This window comes from Choloepus didactylus, chromosome 3 (genome assembly GCF_015220235.1).
Source record: "Choloepus didactylus isolate mChoDid1 chromosome 3, mChoDid1.pri, whole genome shotgun sequence".
Taxonomy (NCBI): domain Eukaryota; kingdom Metazoa; phylum Chordata; class Mammalia; order Pilosa; family Megalonychidae; genus Choloepus; species Choloepus didactylus.
Genome location: NC_051309.1, coordinates 133,248,814 through 133,266,126, shown reverse-complemented (window position 1 = coordinate 133,266,126; position 17,313 = coordinate 133,248,814). Strand labels below are relative to the sequence as shown.

General features: G+C 41.4%; 1 protein-coding gene across 5 annotated transcripts in view; it reads left to right on the top strand.

The window, feature by feature from the left end:
- The first annotated feature begins 244 nt into the window (after positions 1–244).
- Positions 245–17,313, top strand: part of TRPC3 (transient receptor potential cation channel subfamily C member 3) — a 78,783-nt gene continuing 61,714 nt past the window's right edge. For 4 of the 5 annotated variants that reach the window (XM_037830583.1, XM_037830582.1, XM_037830581.1 and 1 more), the window contains exon 1: positions 245–687. In XM_037830583.1, coding sequence (XP_037686511.1) covers positions 473–687 — 215 coding nt within the window. In that variant the 5' untranslated portion in view covers positions 245–472. Of the gene's footprint in view, positions 688–1,971; positions 1,993–17,313 lie in introns of those variants that run through there. The other variant, XM_037830584.1, reaches the window with a different exon arrangement.

Genomic DNA, 17,313 nt, shown 5'->3' with positions numbered 1-17,313 from the left:
GGAGGGGAAGTTTCTCTGATTTCTTTCCTCCCCACCTGCTGGTCTGTCTGATTTCTTCTCCTCTCACAGCCCGATAAAGAATTAATTCTCCCCTTTCTCTCCCTCCCTCCCCCCTCCCTAAGTAGCGATGCTGTACTAGCAATTGATGCTTTCGGAGACAGGAGACCAGCACCGAGGTGGCATTTGCCGCCTCCGCGGGGCCGCAGAGGCTTTTCCAGAACCAGCGCCCCGCTCCGCCCCGGGCTTCTTCCCCGCAACCACAGCCGCGGCGGCTGCTCCCACGGTTTGATGCTGGGCGGCGGCGGCTCGGCTTCGACTCCAACCTCTAACCGCTCCGTCGCGGGCCGCGCGGCTCTCGCCTCCTCTCTTCCTGCCCGGGGCTGCCCGGGGCTGCGGGAGGCGGAGAAGGGGCGCGGCAGCGGCGAAGGGGACCTCCGGCCGGCATCCCCGCGCTCGGACTGTAGCCGGCGCGATGTCCACCAAGGTCAGGAAGTGCAAAGAGCAAGCGAGGGTGACCTTCCCCGCGCCCGAGGAAGAGGAGGACGAGGGCGAGGACGAGGGAGCGGAGCCGCAGCGCCGCCGCCGGGGCTGGAAGGGCGTTAACGGGGGGCTCGACCCGCGCTCTGCGCCCTCGCAGCGGGAGCCGCGCGGCTACTGCCCGCCGCCCTTCTCCCCGGGACCCGACATGTGAGTACCAGGCCCGGCCGCACCCGCGCCTCCGGAGGGCGGCACGGGCGCGAGGCGGGAAGACGCTCCCCAGGTCCCCTCTGCGAGGTGCCGGGGACCCCCACACCCACACCCAGCGCGACCGGGAGATCGATTCGGGGCGACTTCTCGGGGCCAGACTTCGGCCTGGAGTTCGTCCCCTCGGTCCTGCTCAGAGGGAATGGGCTTGTCGGGACCGCCGAAGGTGAGGCGGGGGTTCCGTCCCGGCTCAAGCATCCTGAACAGCCCCGCAGACAGACACACGGACGCCAGACAGCATCCCACCAGACAGACACTCTCTCCCCTACAGCAGAGGACACGCGCGCCAAATAGGCTGGGGACCCCTCAGAAAACTGACTCCAGGGTCCCAAGCCCGCCTGGGGAGGCCCTGGCAGGGAAAGGGGTGCACAGACCCAGGCGCGCACTTGAACCTCGACCTCCTCCAGGGCGAGCCAGCGCGTAGGCGCCCTGGGAACTTGGATACCCTCCGACGCTTCTAGACGTCGGAGGCGGGGGCAGGAGAGTGGGGAGAAGGGAGGGGACTGAGTGCGACACAAGTTGGGTCGACGGTTTGCCCGGACGCCTCTTCCCGCCTTGGTCCATTCACAGATGGGAAGGGCGGGAGGCTGGAGCCTGAACCCCAGGGGCCCCCGGGGAAGGGAGTGGGCGCGGGTCGGCTGCGAGGGCCGCTTTAGTGGTAGCTTTGGCAGCAGCTCCCAGGCGGCTGAGGGTCAGTAGATGTTTCTTTTTTAAAAGAAAATAGAGGTCGGCGCTCTAGTGTGTGTTGAGAAAGAGCAACTTTTCTTAATTTTCAGATCTTGTAGACAGTCCTTAATCAGCTGTGAGACGCAGAGAGGAAGAGATATTTAGTGATTAGTTTTACAGAGTGACAGGCTCTATAGTTCTCTTGTCACGTACCGTGGGCGTGCCGCGGAGATGACTGTCTTTTTTTAGGAAGAACGCAAACCTAGGTAGAGAACTTGGGTCAGACAGTGGCCGGCCGCACTAATCCGCGGGCGGAGGAAGTGGGTCCCCACCGAGGGGATCGAGGTTCTGCAGCGCCCGCTGCTGTTTGCGACCCATGGACCCTCGATTAGCTCAGAGCAAGTGCCTGGACAGACCAGATTTGCCTAAAGGAAACACACAGCAATCCGTGGCTGGGAGTAGATCGCCTAGTGAAGGCTTCTGATTGAAAATGAGCATCTCACTGTAGCGCTCTACAGGATGCGGCTCAGTTATTACTAAAGATTAGCCTGGAGTGGAAATCGCTCAGGAAATGGAAGGAAGGTACTATTACATGTATCCTTGAGGATTAAAGCGCCGCTATCTCGCTTCCCCGCCTCTCTAAGGTTTCAGGATATTGTCCATTTTTCCTTCTGCCAAATTGGTTTTTATATCCCGGTTCAGTTTCTTGAGTTTAAAGAATTTTTTTTTTTTTTTTTTTTTTTTTTTTTTTTTTTTTTTTACTTTAAATTTAGGCGAAATGGGACACCAGAAACACTCTTTTCTGAGAAAGTAGGGCGGAACAGAGATTCCTCATTTTACCTTTTGAAGTTTGAGGTCAATTATACAAAGCCCTGGGGCAAGTTCTATTGTTGACTTGGTAGCTAAGGGCTAATAGAACATCTCTCCTATCTATTTGCTGGCTTTACATAATTCCACAGGTAAATTTTGTGTACTTATTTATTATTTAGTACAGAAGTTGAGAAAAAGGTCAGTCTAAGGAAATCTATATTAATAAATGTTTCTTCTGGAGGAAGGGCATCAGGCTCTTCATGTTTATTTGAGGCCTGTCACTGGTAATATCAAAGAGTAGCTTGATATCTGTAGCAGAGATTAGCTCTTTATTCCCTTTGAGTATGATATGGCTACTGTTTAATAGCTCAGTAAGTGAACACAGCAGTCCTAGGATGGGTTCAGAGAAGGATGCAGAGTTTATCAAAGCCCCAAGGTCATTTTCAGTAGATGGAATAGAATAGCTGAATTTAAAATTCGGCCAGGATGCTGAAGATAGAATCCCACTTTTGCCAGAAAAGTTCCTCAGGGTAATCTTTTTGCTCATTTCACTGCTCCATGTTCCAGTATTCCATTTGGGAATTTTAAGCAGACTGACTTAGAAGGCAGAATGTCATCTGGTATATCACTAACAAGACTTTTTTAATCCTTTCGTAGGACCTTTGATTCAACCACTCACTCAAATCAAGACTTCCTTTTTCCCAACTGTTTGTAAACATAGGGCCAAAATAATATGTTATCAGAGGTGCTACTTCATTATTGAAGTTTTTAAGTGATTAAATATACCTGATGAATTCCAGAAACGCATTTGAACGCAGTTCTCAAGAGTTTCCATGCAGACACTTCTTGAGCATGTGCATGTACAGAGTATAGGCTAGTAAAGCAAGCTAAAGATGAGTGTGGCAGCTTTCCTACACCAACACTCAAGGAGTTTATAACCTTGTGAGAGGGATGAGGGGATGAAACTGGCATTATGCTATACATTAGAGTAAATTAAGTACCATAAATCACATACAGAGATAGAGCAAAGGGGGAAGGAACACTATTAGGTTGTGGATAAATCAGGGAAGCCTTCAAGGGCCTTGAAGGATAGAAAAGATAAGAAGCAGAGACATTAATTAATTAATGGGTGATTAATTCAAGTCCCCACCCCCATCCCCCAAATTCCAGGCATATCTAGTAAATAGTAGTTGAATTTGATTGGAACATAGAGTATTTGTAGGGGTGTGATGAGATTAGGCTGTACATGGAGATTTCGGGTATTAATATGGAGGGTCTACTAAACCAAGATGAGGCAATAGGGAGTCATCGATTGTTGTAAAGCAGTGGCAGTTTTATCAAAGTCACTCAGATCACAGGATGGATTTAAGTGATTGATAGAACATGAAGAAACAAGTTAGGGTGCTACTGTAGTTGTCCAGGCTGAAATGAGGATCTATAATCCTGCAGTACCAGTGGGATGGAAAGGGAAGAAATTGGAAGAGAGAATACGGAGATAGAATTGATGCACTTTTGCGACCGACTACCCATGAGAGGTTTAAAAGAGAAAATAGGGTCAGAGAGGACCTGGTGGATTTTGACTCAGATAACTGAGATTGTTGATGTCATTATTGAAAAGAACAAGGAGAAAGATCTGGTTTTCACATAATTCAGAGAGAGGTACCAAGCAGGAAGATGTAAATGCAAGTTTTGAGCTTGGAAGAATTGAGAATCTGTAGTCTGATGGGAATTGTTACAGAGTTGTATGAATGTATGAAATTACCCAAAGAAGAACTGTGAAAAGAAAAACAAAGGGAGCCTAAGGTCATTCTTTGAGGAAAAAATTTCTATTGAGAGGGCAGGGAGAAAGAATAGCAAACAGAGGACGTGGAAAAAGAGAGAAAGCAGGGTGGTGCTAAGACAAAGCTGCATAGGAAGCAGAGTTTCAAGAAAGAAGAATTGATACACAGCTGGCAAACACTTGAGCAATCGGGAGAAACTTAGGAGTCTACTTATAAGCAGAAGAGTCAGTCCTTATATGTATTAACATACATGCACAAAATCATTGCGTTCCTCAGCAGTGCTATCTTTAACAGAGAAACACTCCTACGAAAAAGGATTCTGTTTAGTTTTTCTTCGGAGGAAGTGCTGCCCAAAATTAGTTATAATAAAAGCAGTAATTTGTGTTTTGTAATACTCCATGCCATCATTTATACTAATTAACTTGAATCACACCTCTTTAAAGAAGATTGTATCATTGTGCTTTGGCAAATGAGGAAATTGGTACACAGAGAAGTAAAGTCATTTTCTAAAGATTGTCCAGCAAACCAGTAATAGAGATTTGGATGCTCAGCCCCATGTGACTGGCAGCTGAAGACGAGTGCACGGTAACTCAGATTATTGAGTTGGGTGTTAGTTTCTGCGGCACTCACCTGGTGTAAGTGTCCCAGTCGAAGTTTCATTTTTGGGATTAAGGCCAGTGTTGTGTGTGTAGATTGGAAGCAGCACCATCCTCCTATCCCTGTAGTGGAAATCTGAGATTCTTCAAGGGACTGGTGAATCTCCAGGGACAGGAGTCTGGGCTTTGAGGACTAAAATCAGATTAGTGTTATTAAAGGAGAGACAGATTTCCCCACAGTTATAGTTTAATTTTCAAGAAGAGCATAGCATGACATTAAGCTTGAGCTCTTTAATAATCTGAAACTTTAATAATATTATCAATTTTATCCCCTACAGTAGGAATTGCACTATGTATAATAGTGTTATTATTTTTGTTGTTTTTTTTTGTGAAGTTATTTTTTATATGAAATAATATATGAAGATAGTTTTAAAAATTAGATAGTGCTAAAAAGGCTCATAAGAACAACGGCAAGCCCCCAGCAGTCCTCTGTTTCCCTTTCCTGTTTTCCCTAGCCACTTCATTTAACTCCCTAGAAGCAATCACTTTTAACTCTTTCATATATGCTAGTTCATTAGTATAGAATTTTAGATGTTATCAATAGTCTTAGCTGAGAATTTTCACTCACTTTTACCCTTTATTCCCCACCCCTATCCTCCACAACATAGTTTATTACAATTTCTGGTTAATATCTATATTTTATCTCCATAGTTATGACCATGTAACTAGTGTTCACTGCTGAGCCAAGTAGTATAGTATGGCTGCAATTCTTTTCTTTATAATTATCCTTGTTTTTCTTGAAGTATATATTTGTCCCATCTTTTCCATGCTTCTAGTCAAATCTTCTTCAGTCTTCAACTGTGAGTATTTTCCTGAAGACAGCCCTTCTAGGGCACTCCGACTTCCTTTGTATGTGATCTTTTAATATGTCCCCCTCTCCCCGCCCAGTGTCTTAGTTTTCCAGGCTGCTGTAACACATACCACAAACTAGTTGGCTTAAACAACAGGAATTTACTGCCTCACAGTTTTGAAAGCTAGAAGTCCAAAATCAAGGTTTCATCAAGCCATGCCCCCTTTGAAGTCTGTAGCATTCTGGTGGTGACATGTTGGCAGTCAATCTCTGCCTCTGACACATGGAGATCTGTCTCTGTTGGTCTCCTCCTGTGGCTTCTGTTTCTGTGTCCAAATCTCCTTTGCTTATAAGGACTCCAGTTATATTGGATTAAGGCCCACCCTCATTCAGTTTGACCTCTTCTTGGTAGATCTTCAAAGATCCTGTTTACAAATGAGTTCATACCTGGGGTTAGGAGTTGAACATGTCTATTGTGGGGGCAGGATTCAGTCCCCAATACTGAGGAAGCTTTTAGAATTATCTCTTCATGAGTGCTATTCTGAAATTTCAAGAGGATGTGTCTTGGTGTCTTTTTTTCATCACTTTTGCTGGGCACTTGGTGAGCCCTTTCAGTCTGTAGATTATGTCCTTCAATTCTATAATTTTTCTTGCATTATTTCTTTGATTATTCCTACCAACTATTTTTGTTTTCCTCTCTTCCTGGAATTCCTACTATTTGGATGTTGGACCCCTTAGACTCCTTGGTTTTTATATTTCTTTTTTCCTGTTTTCCAATGCTTTGTCTTTTCTGTTCTTTCTGGGTTAATTCCTTGACTTTATCTCCCAAATTTTTCCCTGATATTTTTTTCACTTTAAGTATTATATATGTTTTTTCTTTTTAAATCTCTAAGAGTGCTTTCCTGTCCTATGAGTGTTCCTTTGTTATAGCATTATTTCTTATTTCAGAGATGCAGTATTTTATTATACTTCTCATAGGAAGCAGGATTAGGAAATAGTAAGTCCGGCTGCTGGTATTCTGAAACTGGGCAGGGGATTCATTGCTCCATATGTACACTGTCACTTAACCCTCCTGTTCTTAGTCCCTGCCATTCCCTGGGCCTGGTATCCCCACGTCTAGAGCTTCTCTGTTTCTAGTTCTCCATAGATTTCATATTTTATCTCTTTTAGGGATGTGGGAGCATAGTTGCTTGACCGTACCAGTTGGGGGTTAGTGATCTAGGGGGAGGTATGTACCTACCCCTTGTATAGATTCAGCCAATTACCCTATTTTAGGGGATTCTTTTTGCCTCCAGTTTTTGGGTCTTTCCTGGCATCGAGCAGGGCAGAACAGCTTCCTTCTTGTTACAGGTGCTCTAGTTGGACCTTCATCCTCTCCACTAAATCATTTACTATTCCTCCAACTTATCTCCTTTCTATCTTCTTATACTGTGGTTTGGGATTACAGATGTCTCCTAGTTTCATGGAAGATGAAATCTTTGCTGCTGTTTTTGTTCTCCTTGTTGTTTAGGGGAGTAATTTTAATGAGGAGAGGGAGGGTAAAAGGACTTTACACCACCATCGTGAAACTAAAAATCCCTAGGATTGTTTCAACTGTTCCTTTAAGCCTTAATGAAGACAGTGTTATTTAACAGAACCAGGGCTCCATAGGGAGGAATATTCTTAATCTTGGCTGATTTTGTGAGCAAATGGAGTAGATGGTCACCTATACAGTGTGACAGGCTCATCTGAAGCCCCCCTCCTAAAATCATCTTAGTATCACACTGCCTAAATTGAATTAATATAGTATATGGAACAAAGAATAGAATGTTTGATTTGGAAAGGATCTCACCTAGTCCAGTCTTTACAAAGTAAGAAACTGAGGCTGAAGACTGTCATCTGATTTACAGCAGTCCAGGCCATCTGAAATATCCAGCTCCTGAGGCTGTGCTGTGCCTGGTCACATTGTGGCCTCCCTTGGGATAAGTATTTCTCTCTTCCTTAAAGAAATTTTAAAATGTGTTTACTCCTGGGAGGAGGGACACAGGGAAATAGTAATTAGTACTAATTCATTTATGAGATCCAATTAATTCATCATTTTAATTTGACTGCCGATAGCAGAGGAGCTTGAACAAGTTCACAAATTAAGTGGGAGGGCTAAGAACTAAGTAAGTAAGGGATGAAGAGGAGAAATGCATATTCCAAAGCACACTTGACCTGCTGCCAAATATCACTTCTGGTTACCCTTTTCTGCATATCAGAGAGGTGAAAAGAACCCAGACCAGCACTGGAATGAATTAGAATTTTAGGCATTTTTTATTACTGTGCTGGAAGAGCAGTTGTCTGTCTGTCTGTCTTTCTCTCCAAATTGCTCTTAACCATTGATATTTGCCTACGATATAAACCTTTACTCCCAGCTTATAATCATCAATAAAATGCCACAGGAAATGTAATGAGGGGGAGAAAACTGGTTTTGCCCAGCTCCCAGTGCCCTTGGTAGGAAGGAATGTTTTGAACTGCCTGGCTGGGGATGGAGGCTCCCTCTTCAGGAGCGTGTTCAAGTTTAACAGTGAGTGGCCCCTGAACTGTCTTCTAGGAGGGAAGGCTCTTTTCTTGGCCAGTCTTCCTTCTCAAACTTTTCCCCACACTGCCCTCAATATTACACACTGATACTGGAAGTGGAACCAGATTAGTGGTTTGTGAAAGGTGAACCCATCAAGGGCTGGCCCCAGATAGAGGGTGTGGGGTTTTGGACTCCAACTTGTGTATAAGAGACTCAGCTGTGACTTCATGAGAATATTTGGGATTGTTACAGCATTTTGTCTTTAATTTAGCATCTAGGTCAGGGTGTTTGGTTATTATCTAGTCAAAAATCTCCCTTATGAAAAAAAAAAACCTCTCATTTTCTTTGCATTATTCAAACTATAAGTGACTAGATGGATTAGGTCTTAGACCTTTTTGAAAAATGAAATTTAAATGTCCACAAATATGTGACCTGTTAATGAAAGAGTTTGGCAGTGCTGACATTCTATACCAGCTTTGCATCTCTAAATACATTTTTATCAAATAGGACTTAGGCTTGTGGATCCTCTGTTGAAAAGTAGGTCGCAGGGTGATGAGGTGGGAGCAAGCTTCTAAAAACCTTGGACTTTTGACTTCAGATATAGATGATAATGGTAGAAAACTGGATCCCTTTGCTTCTAATGACATTAGAGGTTTAAAAAATATATAATTGACAGTGACTAATGTATTTAAATAGTCAAATATGAACTTTTCTTGGGTCAGTAGGTTTCTTTCTTTTATTATTTGAGTTCATTTATTGTCAGTTCTGGTTTAATTATAGACTGAACTTTTCTGACTTTTAATTTCACTGTCTTTAATAATCTTGAAATAATAAAAGTGAGTTTTAGAGAGCATTGTAAAAATAAGTTTATTTTAGAACATAAGCTTAACTATTAGTGGTTGTTAATTCCAAGACTTATCCCGTTTTCCCCAAGGAAGAGTATACATTTCTTATTTTCACATTATGATTATTCTGACAATACATAACTTTATAAAAGAGCAAAATCAAGAGATGTAGAGTTCAACAAACTTTTGTGATGTAACTAAGAATTGAGCATGAGTATGCAGAAATCTGCTTTAAAAGAAAAAGACTTTCATTTATATTAAAATATTCATAATATTCTTTTTTATGGAAGAAATTATTCCAATTCCCCTTCACCACCATCTCCACACATTATTTATGTACCAAGGATATTCTTTAATCTGGAGGGAAAAAATGTCTCCTCCTAGAATTTCCATCTTTTGTTGTATCTGTACATCCCTCACTCCAACAGATAGTCACCAGCCATGTACGAAAAGCCAGGCACATAGAGTTAAAAAGAGGCAGTCTTTGCTCTTAAGGACATTACAATATTGTTGAAAAGATGAAATGAAAAAACAATTCTAAAGCAATGTATAATTGGTTTATGGAGTCATACACAAAATGCATTTCCTGGAGTACAAACACCTAAGTTGTAGAAAGCATTTGCTTGAATACTTTCTTGGGCAGATATGTTCAAGAAATATTGCCAAAAAGTCACACAGGCAATGGTTAGGGGTCCTCGTCTCTGCTCCTAGTGGAATTTTAAAGGGAATAGCACACTGTCAAATATCTTTTTCCTTTTCGGATTTTAGCTGCTGACGGGTCTGGCAAGGAGCTACTTGTGCTTTCACGGGAGGAATGACAGGAAAAGAAGTAGAGATAGGAGACCAGAGCTTTCCTCCTTAAACATACAACAGCTTCTTGTCTCTGACCTAGTCATTAGGGAATATATCACAATTAGCATATATCTAACAGATTTATAAAAATTATACACAAAAAATTCTGAATATGAGTGTGACACAGGCTAACAAACTCTTGGGAATTAATTACTGTGGAGACCCAAATATCTCTCTAGGCTTGTAAGGGCTGAAATCTTTACATTTTAATTTTCTTTTGGGATGGGAATCTTTAGAAATAAAAGCTGTGCTTTCCCTTTTCTTAAACGAAGCACCTTATCTTGCTGGTTTGGGTGTTACTGTGACAATGTGTTATTGAGGGGTACCTGGTGTAGGTAGCTTCAGGTTGAGGGGTAGGTGGTGTGGGACACAGAACTACCTGTAGGCCTGTACGCTCTGCACAGAATGCTCCACTAAACAGTTGAACTGCTTGTACTGCCTTTCTCTAGTCTTACATGCTGGTGCACTTACGGGTTACCGAAGTTCAGAGTTTTCTCCAACCTACTCCATCCTCTCCACAAATGCACATACTAGGAGATTTTCAAAATGTATTTATGATGACATTATCGAGGCTATTTGTCAGATTCCCTCTCCTACTCCCAAACACACACATAGGCATACTGTGTAGCTGTCAGGTGTGTCCAGAGGTGGTTGTATTGAATGACAGATGCCTGTTTGCCAGGAGGAGTGTTATGCTATTTTTTGACTTTTCATCTCTGGCTTTCTTATCCTTTGTCAGTGCCTGCTGCTCCCAACCCTTACTACCATTTCCAATTATCACATCCCTAATATTACAGCTAACATGAAAGCTGCTTTCAGATACTCTTTCTTCCTCCCCCCACCTCTCTGCTTTTGTTACTACTTATCTTCTGTTGCTCCTGCTCTTTTTGCCCTTCACACAAATGACCAACTGGATCTTGGCCAGTTGAAACATTTACTTTCTTCAGTGTGGTGAACTGGTCAGTCAAAACATTTTAGCTGTAATTCTCGTTGCTTTGGCTCACATTGATGCTGTTATTACTTTGTTTGCTTGCTTGCTGAATGGAATGAGTAGTTGGTTAATTCTTCACCTCATTTCAATCAAGCATTTGAGGTGCCTTCTTTGTTAGTGTTCATTTGTTGCTAAGCGCTATAAGAGCTTGTGATTCAAACCAAGGAGCCATTTTAGAAGCTGTTCTTTGTAGAACCAAAATGTTCCAACACAGAAGCTAAGCATACATTTTAATAAGGTTATTTTTATTTGCAACCAATTTTTCATTTTATTATTTCCTAAAGATAGCATGATAAAGTAGAGGGCCTGGGAAAGGACCCCTGAGCTCTAATCCCCTAATTCTCTGATCCTCAGTGACCTTAAGGAAGTACTTATCACTCTGACTGAGTTTCTTTTATCTGTAGAATTAGTATCAGTCAACAAGTATTTTTGAACATATACTTAGGCAACATAAGAAATATAAAACATGAGATATGAGACAATTTATCCTCAATAAAGCTTAGGGAAGTATCACAAGATATAATCAAGGAGTAATATAAGATGAAATAAAATTAAGCATATAGATTCGTGGGCAGACTAGTGATATTACAAAAGCTTGTTGAAGGAGAAAGTAAGGGAAGGCTGAAGAGATGAGGAATGGTTTCAGAAAGCATCCACAGACGCGACACTTCAGAATAAACAGAATCTGGCAGGACATTGCCCAGTAAAACGATACCCTCTGTTTTGCAGAGGTGTAATGCAAGCTGGACCGTGGAAGGTGGCAAGGATTCGGATTGGTGAAGGGCAGAAATAAGAGTATGCCCAGGGATGAAAACAAGAGGAACATCACAGAGACAGGTCCAGGGTCCAGAAATCACTCACAACAAATTTAGATGAGCAGCAACATGTCATTCCTGTTGTCTGCCTGTAACAAAAGTCTTTCTCCTCAGCCTCCCATCTGCTGACTAGAGGAGAAAAAATTGATCAAACGTCCAATCTGTGGTTTAATTTAGATTTTAAAATTTTATTTTGTTTTTTTGCTTACTAAACAGCCACATTCTCATTCAGCAAGTGAAGTAAGTAATTAATAAATTAAGCAATTAAACAGTTATATGAGTTAACAAGGAGGGAAGGTCAGGGATTTAGTCAAGTAGAACAGTGTCTCTCTGTGCCTTGAGCCACTGATTTTCACCCCAAATCTCCACAAGGGGTAGGAGACCATGTATGGTCAGCTTGTAGCAGTCCACCACCAGGCCTGTGGACTCTGGAGACATGCTGAGATCTTGTTCATCTTAGTTTGATAGTGTAAAGGATATGTTCTTTTAAGAAGTTTTCTCTCATTTGGGTAAAATTGCTCAAGACCTCAAAATCCCCCCCCCCCCCATTCCTGCTAGTCTCCCTAGTATGTGGGCAGTGGGAGAGGGGAGCTATTGTGTCCCCTTTGAGGAAGGAAAGAGTTGGAGTCCACAGACTTCTTTTGCGCTCTGGGCAATGTAACTCTTGGTCTTGGCTGATTTGTCTTTGTTAGAACCCAGGAGTGCTCCCTGGCGTACTTGGCTTCCACTCAGCTCCCACAGGCTTCCTACCTGGGATGTCTGCAACATCCTCCATTCAGCTCACAGCTTCAAGGATCAGTCACTACCCTTGGTTCAAGCTCCCTGGCTCTCAACTCAGGGTTCACCTATGGGAGCTGAAGGTGGCTTGAGAAAGCTCTTTGCTGCTACTAATGAGGCTGGGCTGTCCCAGATCTCCAAATACAGCAAGAATCCCCTGTGCTCAAACAGCTTCTTTCAACCTATTTGATCCACATCTTTAATTTTACTTTCTTTCTGTCATTTCTTTCTTCTCCCAGACAGCAACCATCATGGATTTGCTGTTCAAAGTGGGAGAGATATCTTATCTGCATGAAGAGAGTGCTCTATGATCCGGTTCCTCCAGAATTAGAGAACCAGAGGAATTAAGCAAATCCTACCTTAAGACAATGCCAGTACTTGCAAAATCCCATTTTTCTTGAACATTACCTTGATCTTTTTCTTTGCACTCCTCTTCTAAAATTTATCTTCTCTACTTCTCCCTAAACACACCAAACCAACTCTACTCTGCAATTCCCCAGCCCCACCCCCAGGCAGAAGAATGTTCTGAGTCAAGCAGGGCAAAGATCTTGTATTTGGAAAGGCAAAAGGGAAGAGCACATTAATAATTTTTCAAAAAATACCCTTGACAGTACAGGAATGAACAGAATAATATGTTTACTTACAAGACAGTGAAGAATAAAATCTGAGGAGCAAGGTGGGGGAAGGTTGCTAGGCAAGTGGGTGCCTGTGAACACCCCTAACAGTCAGCTAGAGGGGTCTGGACTCACTGAAATAAGCAGTAGGGTGCTGCTAATAAGCTAATGGTTTTTAGTGAGAAGCATGACATGGTAAAAGAGTAGGATGTTGGGGGTGGGAGTGGAGTATAAAAAGGAGAATCAGGAGCAGCACAAAGCACTGGAAGGAATAGGGGCTTAGGAGTCACACAGCCCCTGGGTTGAGTCCCCGTTCTGCGTTTTACTATCTGTATAGCCTTGGGGCTCAGTTTCCTTATTTTTGAAACAGAAAATAGCATCTGCTTCATAGTGTTATCAGGGAATTAAATATAATAGTGTATGAAAAACATTACATCCATGCCAGGTACAAAGTTTAGTTGCCTTCCCTCCTGCCATCTCTGCTGGAAAGCTGTTGTGTTAATCCAGCTGTGATTTGATAAAAGATCTTGACTCTGTTTCTGGAAGCTGGAATTGGAAGGAAGGATCCAGAACAATAAATATTCCAAAGGAGAAACTTGCAGAGCTTTGTGTTTACAGGAGCAAGGCAGTGAGTCAAAGATGACCTCCAAATTTCTAAACCTCTATAGCTAGATTGAGATAGGAGGGGGAATGGTGTAAGGGAGAGGGTGATTTGGGACATTTTGGAGTGACCAGGGGATAGATAGTTGTACATGTGGGACCTGAGGTCAGGTGAGAAGACAGGACCTGGGAAGAGATTTGGGAACTCAGCTAAATAGATGTGAGTATTTACTCTGTGGGCAATAAAGTGAATAAAGTGACAAAACATGACTTTAACATCCAGGAATGTGTGTGGTGGTGACACATATGAGGGGGCGCTTATTAATACTCTGCTTCTAAAAAGGAGTTAGATAACTTATAATAATATAGGATTAAAATGCATGAATATAGGATAATTGATTTAAAATCTATGTGAGAAGTCGTTTAGAAGGGGGAGAAATACTGTGTGAGAAATCAAAGATAGGATAGAGATGGTGTATTAGCTAGTGTTCTCTAGGGAAACAGAACCAACAAAAGTTATCTATAAATGTAAGATTTTATAAAGGTGTCTCATGCAGCTGTGGGGATGCACAAATCCAAATTCTGTAGGGCAGATAGCGAACTGGCAACTTTGATCAAGGTGTTCAATGAACTCCTCAGGAAATGTTTCTCTGGCTAGCCAAAGAGAAAGTGAAGGTCCCCTGTCTCTCTCCCTAAAAAGTCTTCAACTGATTGGATTAAATCCAGCTGATTGAGTTTTCTCATTGTAGAACACATACCCTTTGTTGATGTAATCAGTCACAGCTGCAGTCAATTGACTGATGATTTAATAAACCAGCCTTCTGGTTTATTAACCAGCCACAAATGTCCTTGCAGTAACAGGTAGGCCAGTGCTTGCTTGACCAGACACCTGGAGACCATCACTGGCCAAGTTGACACATGAACCTAACCATCACAGATGGTGATTGAGTACTTTAGATCTAACCTAAATTCCTGGATACTCTGCCCACCCCCCAAAATTGATGGGTTTTATCATTTGTATTATTAGATTAAAGGAAGCAAATACTCTCATTTGGAGAGAGAGAGGCTTCTTGAGACACAATTCTAGAATGCATTTAATACTTGAATTTGCATAATATAATGAATAATATAATGGACAATCTCTTTAAGTCTTTAACTGCAGTTTTTGAGAATATATAGTAACGTGTGAAAGATATCAATCCTTGATAAAAGCAAAAGTAGGGCATTACATGGTAACTGTGGCGAGAGCATTTTTGCAGGCTGCTTATTTATTGTGGTTCATTCAGGTAAGTAGCTTTCTGGAGATCAAGTTTTCAATTGCTATAGAAAATAGAGAATCTAAATGAATATGGGGCTCCTATCCCTTAACCTTTACTGCTCACATGTGATTTCAACAGTGTGACAAGTGCTTAGGGGTTTTATAGTCTGTGTCATTGATGTAGGATAGCTCCATTGTTTTATGTTGGAAGTTCCCAACCTTCAGGGGTCATAAGAATTGCTGAGACTCTCATTTAAGATACATATTCCAGAGCCCCACTCCTGAGAGATTCTGATTTAATTAATCTGGAATGGGCCCATAAATTTTCACTTTAAAAGGCTCTCCAGTTGATCTTTAGGCAGGTGATCTGCAGGTCACACTTAAGAGAAACATCAGCAGAGGCCAGATGAGTTAGTTGATGTCGAAGTTATAATAACCGAGTATTTTTGGCTCTGAAAAGAGTGTAGCAGAGGTTTGCCTTTGAGTACACCAAATAGTTCTCAAAATGAATTTTTCATCTGTTTAAGTGTTTGGACAAGTAGTAAGATCCCAAAATTTCTTTCATAAAGCATGAAAACATAAATTTTGCCTTAGACTACTTTGGTCAGATATTACCAGCCATCCATATCAGCCATGAAGGAGTTTCCATATGATCCCTGTAGAGTCTCTGACTTTATGTCAGTGGTACCACAGTGCACTTACCAGGAAGAAGTCCCTGCAGAATGTTCCCTGTAACGCTCATTGTGCTGAGTGACCCATTGGAGGGGATCTGAAGGTAGGAAAGTTGCAAAATGATTTTAGCATTAGCGTTCCTAAAGTAAAGCATCCTTTCCCACTCACCCTCATTCCTCCCTCACATATCATGCTGCCCTGAGTCCCCAAGCCAACTAGAAGATATGCTTTGTCAAGACCAGCTAAGACTGGGGCTGTGATTGTGTGTAGTGGGTGACTGAATTAGGGCTCACGGCATTCCATCAGTCTAGGTGAATGAAGCTCATCTTAATACTAAGGAAAGTTAAAAAAAAAAAAAAAAGACACTTCCTACTATGTTATTCACCATGAAGAGAAGTAGCATTGTGTCAGCTCTTTTATTTTGAAATAGCAGTATAATTTGTTCTAATTGAGAAATCTAACTTCACACTTAACTCAGTGTTAGAATTTTTTAAAGACAAATCAAAATGACTCATGTGATTTGTGTTGTGTAGTACTAAAATCACACATTTCAGCTCAGCTATCCAATGTGGGGGAAGAGGTTTTGAAAGAAGAAATATTAAGAAAAAACAGTAAAAATACTAAGAAACATAAAGAAAAAGTACATGAAATAATCATTTCCCTGACTTGTCAAATCAGTTACTTTGGGGGGAAAGTGTGGAGTTTCTACTAAGTGGTTTTCTTTATAGGTAGCAAGCATCAGATAAAAAGTGTTTCCTATTAGATTTGACCCTTCAATAATGAATTTATTTCTCCAAACATAACTCATCTGAGTTCCATCAAATAACTCACCCGGAATTCTGTAGACATGTAGATTCTGAATATGTATTTCAAGTATATATTCTGTCATTGATATATTCTATAGTCACATATAATGGCCAATATATTATCAATGGTAAGCACAAAATTCATCTTTTATTCAAATTCTAGCCATTAGAAGAATGCTGGTTTGTAGTTGAATAGTAAAAACATTAAAATAACCCAATAAAGTCAATACTATTAAGAGTAATAAAACATACTCATTTATCACAATAATATTAACAAGATTTAATACCTTTGTTGTAGTTCGATCTTGAAACAAAGTTGTCTTATACACAATTCAGTGAATGCTATTTTTTAGTTCTTGTCCACCTAAATATCATCATCATACTTACACACACACACACCCTACACCACATCTACACACTACTCTAAACCCCACACATCTATACCCTATTAAAAATAGCCAAACATATGGCATTTATTTAGCTTCAGGAAGGTTTTCATGTAATGATTGCCGTAAGTACCTATATTTTAAAAAATGTGTCAACTAAGGGATTAAAATAAATAAAATTTTATTTCCATGAAAAAATATTTACACCATGGTTAAGAAGTATTCAGAATAGGCAAGAGTTTATATGTGAAAAGTAAAACAACAAAAGTTCCTCTCCCTCTATGGGTCCTCAGTCTGATTTTCCACAGCCCCAGGTATAACTGCGATTAAAAACTCCTGTGTTGCTTTCTAGATGTTGCTATAAATACACAAATATATATACATATGTGTGCATTTAATTTTTAAACACTAATTGCCTGACACTAGTTAAAACAGTGTATTAGTCAGGGTTTCCCAAGGTAGTAAATATTATGAGATTTATTATAGGAATTGGCCTACATGACTATAGGGGTTGGCAAGTCTGAATTCCATAGGGTAGGCCACAATTTGGGAACTTCAATGAAGGTTTCAGTGAATTCCCCATGAGAAGCTGGCTGGCTGAGGTAAAGAGAAATTCTTCCTGACTATTGAAATCATCCGTTCTCCCTATAAGGCCTTCAGCTGATGGGATGAGATTTCTCTCATTGCTGAAGGCAGTGTCCCTTGTTG